The 9,211-nt window shown below is 74.5% G+C and overlaps 1 protein-coding gene across 1 annotated transcript; it reads left to right on the forward strand.

The window, feature by feature from the left end:
• Positions 1 to 4,660: 4,660 nt before the first annotated feature.
• AURANDRAFT_71437 (hypothetical protein) lies at positions 4,661 to 7,824 on the forward strand (the record flags this gene model as incomplete). Its single annotated transcript, XM_009037794.1, has 4 exons — positions 4,661 to 5,598; positions 5,766 to 5,898; positions 5,954 to 6,358; positions 6,405 to 7,824. 4 exons carry the CDS (start codon positions 4,688 to 4,690, stop codon positions 7,800 to 7,802), a joined length of 2,847 nt encoding a protein of 948 aa, XP_009036042.1.
• Positions 7,825 to 9,211: the final 1,387 nt, after the last annotated feature.

Raw genomic sequence — 9,211 nt, forward strand, 5'->3', positions numbered from 1 at the left:
CGACGCCGGCGGCGACCGCGGCGGCGACGCGAGCGCCGCGTCCGCGAACTCCGGGTGCGACTCGTCCGCGAGCCAGTCGGGCAGCACGGGCGCGAGCTTGCCCGGCGACTCCGGGTTCGCGGCGGCCCGCGGCGGCGGGTTCGCGGCGGCCCGCGGCGGCGCCTTGAGCGCCGGCGGCGGCGCGAGCCACGTCGTCGGCGGCGGCGGCGGCGCGGCGGCGGCCGGCGCGGCGCCGCCGAAGGGCCGCGGCGGCGGCGGCGTCGGCGCGGGCGCCTTGGGCTTCTTCGCGGGCTTCTTCGCCGCGCGGCGGCGGCCGGCGCTCCACGACGCCGCGAAGCCGGTCGTGCCGTCGGGCCCCCTGGCGAGGCGGTTGTTCCGGAGCTTCGACGGCGCCTTGGCCGCGGCCCTGGCCGCGGGCGGCGGCGAGGCGCCGCGGCGCGCCTTCGCCGGCGGCGCCGCCGCGGGCGGCGCGTCGTCGACGGGCGCCTTGATGGGGAGGAGCGCGGCCCAGGGGCAGAGCAAGCCGCGGAAGTTGTCGCACGCGCCCTGGAGCGACGTGCCGCCGACGAAGGGCTCGTCGAAGACGACGTCGACGGACCGCGAGTGCGCGTGCGTGGCCACCACCGTGCCCCGGTGGCCGAAGGGCGCGCCGATGACGTCGACGTTCGACGCGGCGACGCGCTCGCCGAGCCGCGGCGGCCGCGCGGCGTCGAGCGACACGAGCCGCGCGGCCGCGGACGTCCGCGCGGCGTCGAGCTCGCGCTCCGCGAGCACGTCGCCCGCGCCGAGCTCGAGGCGGTCCTCGCCGGCGTGCTGGGCGGCGCGGATCGCCGCGCGCTTCGCGGCCGCGCGCTGGACCGCGGCGACGGCGTCGGCCGACATCGCGCGCGTCGTCACGGGCACGCGCGCGGACAGCGCCGTCGGCAGCGCCGCGAGCCACTTGCACACGTCCAGCAGCGCGTTCTCCGGGCCGTCGTGGCCGAAGAGGTGCGCCGCGTTCGCGAACCTGAGGTGGCCGTCGTCGTCGAAATCCTTTTTCGGATCGAGCTTCCCGGAGAGCCTTTCGGCGACGGCGTCGACGACCGCGGGCCAGCGCTTCGCGTAGGCCGCGACGAGGCGGATGCCCCGCGCGGAGTACTCCCAGGGCCCGCGCGTCTTCGCCATGGTCCGCGACCCGGCCTCCGCGACGGCGTCGCCGCCCCGGGCCCACGCGTCGTCCGCCGTCTCGTCGGCCGCCGCCGCGCCGCGCACGTAGCCCAGCGCGACGAACGTAGAGTTTTCGACGACGAGCCGCAAACCCACGTCGTAGGTCACGCCGGCCTCCGCGTCGTCGACGACGACCGTGCCCACGAGCGCCTCGAGCACGTCCTCGCGTAAGCCGAGCTCCGACGCCGCGAGTTTCTGGGACGCGAACTTGTCGCCGAGCGCGGACGCGATGCCGACGCCGAACTGGGGCTCGGGGTCCTCCCGGGGCGCGTCGAGCGTCACCGTGTTCCTTAAGTCGTCGCAGGCCGCGACGACGCCGACGGCGCCGCGCCGCGGGCCCCGCGTGATCAAGACGCGCGACCCGACGCCGAAGCGGCCCGACGACGCGACGGGCGCCGTCTCCGCGAAGCGCTCGTCGACGACGTGCGCGTGGGGCGGCGACGACATGGCGAGCTGGAGCGGGACGAGCGTCTCGTCCTTGCCAAAGACCTTGAAGAGCGCGCCCGTCCTCGCGTCGCGCGCGAGGCCCTGGAGCAGCCGCGCGCCGAGGACGACGTCGACGGCGCCGACGTCGACGCCGCCGTCGCCGACCTTGCCGCCGCCGGCGAGCGCGCGCGAGGAGAAGAGCGCCGCCTCCGCGGCCCGCTTCGACGCCTCCTTGGCGTCGAGGGACCGCCGGAGCACGACGGAGCCGTTCGTGCGGTACTCGCAGCCGCCGCCGACGACGCACTCGAGCCGCGCCTCGTGCGTCATGGGCCAGTTCACGAAGACCGACTTGCCCAGGAGCTGCGCGGCGACGGCCGGCGCGAGGTCGCCGCCCTCGCTCCTCGGCAGCACGATGGACAGCGTCTCGTAGCGGCTCGGCGTGCCGAAGCAGTCGAGGCGCAGCGGTTTCAGCAGAGCGCCGACGAGCGGCAGCGCGTGCAAACTCGGGAAGCCCGGCATGGCCGCTTTGCAGGCGTCGCGGAGCGTCGCGACGAGCGGCGGGCCGTAGACGAGCCAGGGCTCGGCGACGCCCGGGAACTCGTCGGCGACGCGGACGCCGGACGCGTCGGGCCCCTCGTCGGCGTCGTCGCCGCCGAGGACGCCGCCGCGCGCGGGCGCCGCGACCTTGGCCGGGTCCGCCGTGAAGACGAGCGACCGCCCGAAGGCCGCGCGCTTCCGCTCGTCCGCGCCGAGCGCGCCCTCGTCGCAGTGCGCCGCGACGGCGTCGAGGAGCCGGCCGACCTCGATGAAGGGCAGCAGGTTCACGCCCTCCCAGGGGTTGCGCTTGCCGTCCATGTCGACGACGAAGTCGTCGGGGTAGAACTCCTTGATCGGCGACGTCGCCTCGAGCATGAGCTTGCGGTGCGGCCGCGGCAGCAGCTGCGCCGACAGGGGCGGCAGGCACGACATGAGCTGCTCCAACGGCCGGAGCGGCCGGCCGACCTCGAAGGCCGCGCCCGCCAGCGCGCCCGCGACGTCCGTGACGTCGGAGAGCATGGGGCAGTAGTGGCAGGGGAAGAACCAGCGCCAGTCGACGCAGCCCTTGACGTAGTAGGCGAGGCACCAGGCGAGGCCCTCGACGAAGCACGCGCCGAGGCGCCGCACGACGGCGGCCGAGTTCCGCGAGACCCTGCCCGCCGCCGGCGCCGCCGCCGGCGCCGGCGGCTTGGACCAGGACGTCTCGCGCGTCGTCGCGTTGTAGTAGTAGGTCTTCTTCGACGACGGGTCGACGGTGGCGACCCACTCGTCGCCGCCGCCGCCGCCGTCGCCGCCGTTGTCGTCGGCGTCGCGGAGCGCGTCGAGGTGCGACGACACGCCGAGCGCGCGGAGGTAGTACTTGTCGCGGTCGCTCGACGCGACGCCCGCGGGCGGCGCGTTCTCGTCGTCGTCGTCGCGCTCCGGCTGGTCGTCGCCCTTCTTCTTCTTGCCGAAGCGGCGCTTCTCGCGCTCGGCCTCGCGCTTGCGGTCGCTGAGGATCGCCGGCTCCATGGAACCGAGCTCGGCGACGTAGGCCTGGAGCCGGCCCGCGTCGGCGATCTCGCCCCCGTCCGTGAGGTACTCGCCCTCGCCCCAGGTCGCGAGGTGGCGCTTGTAGGCGTCGAAGATGCGCGTGAACGCGTGCTCGCCGATGTCGAGCGACGGCGAGTGCGGCAGGAAGTCGTTGCCCACGAAGAACGTGAGGAGCACGAAGTCGTCGATGAGGCGCTCGAGGTCCCAGGCGCGCGTCGCGACGCCGTTCTTCCAGACCCTGGCCACGGCGCCGTCGCTCTTGGAGGACGCCTTCTTGTCGCCGAGGTGGCTCGCGAGCGACGCCGGCGCGGAGCAGCAGAACTCGAGCTGCACGTACTCGCGGAGCACGGACAGGTGCAGCAGCTGGAAGTCGCTGCTCCGCGACTGCTTGAGCACCGTCGACCGCGCGTTGACCGCCGCTCTGCCCGCGCGCTTGTTCGCGCCGAAGTCGATGACCTCGCGGAGCAAAGTAAAGTAGGGCTCGTGCGTCGCGAGCGCGAGCATGATGAGGTCCGCGTCGTTGCCGTACATGCAGTGGCGCGTCGGCTCGGCCGAGTCCAGGTCGCGCCGCGACCGGATGAACTGCATGATCTTGTGCTCGCCCTCGCCGGGCACGTCCGCGCCGCTGTAGACGACCTCGAGGCGCGCCCACGTCGGGTCGCTCGCCATCTTCGCCGCGATGAACTGCTTGAGCTTCTCGGCGATGCGGCCCATGAACGCCGTGCCCGGCGTGATGCAGTTCCGGTCGAAGAGGCTCCCGGCGTCGACGGCCTCGCCGCGGTCCGCGGCCTCCTTCGCGAGGTCCGCCGTCTCCTTGGCGGACCCGAAGCGCCGGCTCCGCTGCTGGTTAAGCTTGGCGCGCGGCGCGACGCCGTCGATCGCGAGGTAGAGCACCTTCTTCGGGCGGACGATGTGCGCGACGATGCGGTCGATGTACGCGAACATGGCCGTCATCATGTCCTTCTCCGTGATCGTCACGGACACGTCCGCGTCGTTCGGGTGGCTGCAGGCGTGGATGATGCCGTTCATGTCCAGGTAGCAGTTGTCGAACTCGGGCATGAGCGTCAGGTCCGTGATCGTCGAGTTGATCTTCGGGTAGCGCTCGCTGAGCCAGCGGTAGAAGCGCGGCACGCCCATGGTCGACGGCGCGGGGCGCGCGCGGATGTGCGGTGAGTGGCGGACGGCGCTGGGCGGCGCGGCGAGCGGCGAGCAGCGCTGGGCAGGCCCGCGGATGCGCGACGCGGCGGACGGCGGCCGCGGCGCGGGGCGCGCGGGCGAGCGGCGCTGCGCAGGCCGCGAGGCGGATGCGGGACGCGGCGGACGGCGGCCGCAGCGCGGAACGGGGCGAGCTCCTTGCGGACAGCCACAGCGAGCTCGAGGCCGAGGCAATCGCGGCAACACGGCGGCAGCATGGGCTCGGAGAACGGAGCTCCGCGGAGACGCTCTCGTCGTATGGGCTCGTGAATCCACGCAGCGTTCACCGAACATGAGCATGCGCGAAGACGGCGAGCTCCTCGTGCTCGGCGACCTGGCGGCGGCCAGCGTCGAGCGCGACGACGCCGGGGACGTCGCGATGTGCTACACCGAGGAGATGGAGGAGATTATGGAGAAAATCAACAATCCGACGCAGCTCGCGTCGGTCCGCGCCGACTTCGACGAGCTCCTGGCGCTCGGCGGCGGGCAGGAGACGGACGCGGGCATCTGGCGCTTCCTGGACCGCCACGCGCCGGCCAAGCTCAAGGAGCGTCAGTGCCCGATCAGGCTCGGGGCGTTCCGCGCCTGCGCGTGCAAAACGAGCTTTAACACCGTGGACTCGTTCCGCCGGTTCGTCCAGCACTGCGCGAACATGGGCGGCCGCACGGAGGCCAACGAGCCGCTCCAGAGCGAGCACGGGCGCGAGTGCCGCTACCACCTGGTCCTCTTCCAGTGGATGCTCGCGCGGGACGACTACCGGGCCGACCTCGCCGCCGAGCTCCCGGCGAGCGTGCCCGTGCCCCGCGCGGAGATCCCGCCGGGCATCGCCGCCGACGCCGCGGCAGCGCCGGCCGCCGCGCCCGCCGCCGCGCCCGCCGCCGAGGACGCGCCGCCGCCGGCGAAACGCGCGCGGTCCGAGGGGCCCGACGCGGCGGCGCCGGACGACGCGGAGGCCTTCGCCGCGCGGCTCTGCGACGCGGCGTTCGAGAGCGACAACCCGGACATGCCGTGCCGGTGCGCCGTGCAGGTGCTCAAGTCGCCGGCGCTCTGCACGGCCAAGTCGGGCAAGGGCCGCTGCAAGACGTGGGACATGCTCTTCCAGCACTGCACGTCGAAGAAGGAATCCGGCTGCTGGTACCACGCGCGGGTCGCCGCCTGGCTCGAGGCCTCGGGCAAGCTCGTGCACCAGGGCTCGGGCGCGACGTCCGTCCTGCGGCCGAACGCCGCGGCGCCGCAGCGCGCGGCGCCGGACGTCGCGCCCTTGGCGGCCGAGGGAGCGCGGATGCGCGAGGCCGCGTCCGACGGCGCGAGCGTTTTTTTCGCCCGCGCCCGGAAACTCGAACGAAACCCGACCCCGTCGTTCTCGGTAGGCTCGAGGCCGCGCGCGAGCACGAGCTGATCCTGCCGCCGATGGTCGAGCTGCGGGGCCTGCCGCCCACCGACCGGTCCCTGATCTCGTCGAGCTCGCTGAAAGAGGGCATCCTGAAGCCGTGGTCGGCGACCGTCGCGCTCCGCGTCCGCGACGCTGAGCGCGCCGCGCGACCGCCCCCGACGCCAGGTCGAAAAGGCGAAGCCCCACTACGCTCCGCCGCGGGGCGAGCGAGAGCGGTTCCGGGTGGACGACTGGGTGAAGGTTTCCCAGTCGCCGCGCGCGGCGACGGGCGGCGGCGCCGCGGCCCGGGGCGGCGCCGTCGCGGAGCCCGCGTCCGCGCCCAAGCTCTCCGGGCGCGTCGTGCAGCTCGCCTCCCACCGCCGCGTCCGCGTCGCGCTCTTCGGCGAAGACGGCGAGCCGCCGCGAGAGATGGAATGCAGAGAATCGCAGCTGTCGCACTGGACGGCGGCGCGGCCGACCGGCGAGGTCCTCGTGGTCTTCTCCGACGGCCTCGAGGGCCTGACCGCGGCCGAGTCGTTCGCGCGCGCGTTCCAGTTCCCGCGCGCGACGGCGAGGCTCGCGCGCGCCGGCGTCGGGCGACGTCGCCCGGGGCCCGCGACGACTGAACGCGGCGCAGGTCGACGCCGCGTACCTGGAGCGCTACTTCCTGAACGGCAACGGGAGGCCCCGCAAGTACCCGTTGGAGCTCGCGACCAAGGGCGGCACGCCCAAGTACCGGCGGTCGACGCGGCGCGAGCTCGAGGAGCGCGCGAGCGCGGCGGCCGCCGCGCGGGACGAGGCCGCCGCCGAGGAGCTGCAGCGGCGCGACGCGGCGCTCGCGGAGACGGCCGCGGAGCGCGACCGCGAGGCGCGCGACCGCGCGGCGGCGGAGGCGCGCGCGGCGGCGGCGGAGCGCGCGCGCGAGGAGGAGACCGCCAAGGCCGCGCAGCGCGTCGAGGCCGTCGAGGCGGAGGCGTCGAAGCTCCGGGAGGAGCACGCGGCGCTCGAGGACGAGGCGGAGACGCTGCGGCTCGCGCAGGCCCGGGCGAACGGGCTGCGGAACGCGGGCGCCGCGGCGCTCGAGGAGGAGAAGCGGCGGAACCAGGAGAGCGTCGAGCGGACCATCGCGGAGCTGCGCCGGCGCGGCGCGGCGCGCGACGCGGAGCGCGCCAAGTACGAGGGCGCGCGCGCGGACGCGGAGCGCGAGCGCGCGCGCGAGCGGCGCGCGGCCGCCGAGAAGAGCCGCGAGCTCGAGCAGCGGCTCGAGGCCGCCCTGCTCGAGTCCGGCGGCGAGGCGTCGGAGCGGGTCCGGACGCTCCAGAAGAAGTGCGACGAGGCCGAGGCGCACGAGGAGGCGCTCTCGATGCGCCTCTTCCACCACGGGCGCGCGACGCGGGACGCGCACGAGGCCCTCGGCGCCTGCGTCTGGGGCAAATGCAAGCCCTGCGATGGGGTCACGGCCGAGTGGCCCCAGCTCCTCCCGCACAAGGTCGTCGCCGACGCGCGCGGCGCCGCCGTCGAGGCGCGATGCGCGGCCGGCCTGCGGGAGGTCTCCGGCAGGAAGCCGACGGCCAGGGCCGTCGAGGCCTGCCTCGACGTCCTCGACGTCCTCGTCCGCGACCAGGACTTCGTGCCGATGAAGCAGGTCCACGGCGCCGACGGCGCCGTCCTCGACGTCTTCGACGACGAGTTTCCCCCCGGCAAGCTGGAGACCAAGGACTACGAGGACTGCTGGAATGAGTTCTACGAGGGCAGCCCGTCCTGGGGCTTCATCAAGTCGCTCGGCAAGACGGACCAGGCGCTCGTGCGCGGCATGGTCGCCGACAAGTTCGGCGAGACCGTCGCGGCCGTCCTCGTCGACCTCGTCAACGAGCGCCTCGCGCACGATGCCATCTACCCGACGCCGGTCCCGTGGGACGACAACGCGGATACGGCGCTCACGGCCGCGGAGGGCATCCGCCGCCTCGCGGACACGGTCCTCGCGCAGCGGGAGCGCATCGCCGCGCTCGAGGCGGAGTCGGAGGATGGCGACTAGCGGGCGATTAAGGAGTCTGGGCACGCGTCCCCGGCGCGCCGGCGGCGGAGCCGCGCGCCCGCGAGCGCGGACTCCATGGCGCAGATCGTGAACGCGGCGCGCGTCGCCTCGACGCGCCGGTTGCCGCCGCAGCGGCCGCCGCAGCGGAGGGTCGCCGGGTTCCCGTCGAGGTACACCGACGCGTTCCGGAAAAGGTCCGGCGGCACGCCCTGGCGCGGCGCGTCGCCGTCCAGGACGTCGACGGGCACGCGCCGCTTCGTGAAGGAGAAGTCGCCGAGCGCGTGGTTCTGGCAGTAGTGGAGGAAGACGGGCAGGCTCGCGTCGTCGTTGCGCCCGTCGAAGGGCGCGCCGCAGGCGTAGGCGCCGTAGAAGGGCGACGCGGCGCCGAGGCCGTCGACCTTCTTCCAGTCGACCATGCACCCGACCATCTCGTGCTTGATGAGCGACTGGTCGAGCTCGAGGTGCGCGACGGCCATCACGTAGGCGTACATCTCCGCGTAGTGGCGCGTCGGGTCCTTGTTCGGGCCCGGGATCGACCTGCGAGGCGCGCCGGCGACGATCGTCGGACGCGGCGCGCGTCGCGGGACGCCGGGCTCGACGGGTAGTCGTCCCAGACGCGCGGCGTGAATTTCACCCAGACCTCGGCGATGGCCCGGAGGTCCTTCCAGTGCGCGACGTAGGGGGGACCCGCGTTGTAGTGGAGCCCGACGTCTTTCTGCGTCACCCTCAAACCTACGGAGCGCGCCGGGTGTCCTTCGCGTTCCCCGCGGGACGCCGCCTCGAACAGGGCGAGCCTTCGCCGCAGATCGCGCTTCGATGGAAGTCCAGCCACTTGCCCCCGAGGCCGTTGTAGTGCGCCCTCGGCCGGCCCCGGAGCTCGAGCACGGACGCGCGGTCGTCCCAGCGGTCGCCGCGGCGCTCGCCGAGGAGGACCCAGAGGTCCAGGGGCCGCAGGAACACAAAGTCCGGGTCGATGAGCGCGATGGCGACGTCCTCGTCGCCGTGGGCGTGGTTCTCGCGGAACGCGTCGCCGTGGTGCGCGAGCCAGTGGTGCACGCCCCGCGGCTTGTTCGCGAAGCGGAACCGCTTCGGCGACGCCGCGTCCGCCGCGCCGTCGCCCACGTGGAAGTCCTTGTTGAAGTCCTTCGTGAAGTGCAGGTGCACGGGGAACGGGTAGCGCCCGCAGGCCGTCGCCGCGCGGAGCGCCGCCTCGGCCGCGGCGTCGCAGCCGTGCACGAGCCGCGTGAAAACGCCGCGCTGGCCGACGCGCGCCGCGCTGTCGAGCAGCGCGACGGCCTGCCACGCCATGAACGCGCCGCAGTCCGTCGAGAAGACGACGTGCACGCGCGACGCGCCCGCGGCCGCCGGCTCCGCGGCCGCCGCGGCGGCGGCCGGCTCCGCCCGTCCGG

The sequence above is a fragment of the Aureococcus anophagefferens genome, assembly GCF_000186865.1.
Source record: "Aureococcus anophagefferens unplaced genomic scaffold AURANscaffold_7, whole genome shotgun sequence".
Classification (NCBI taxonomy): domain Eukaryota; class Pelagophyceae; order Pelagomonadales; family Pelagomonadaceae; genus Aureococcus; species Aureococcus anophagefferens.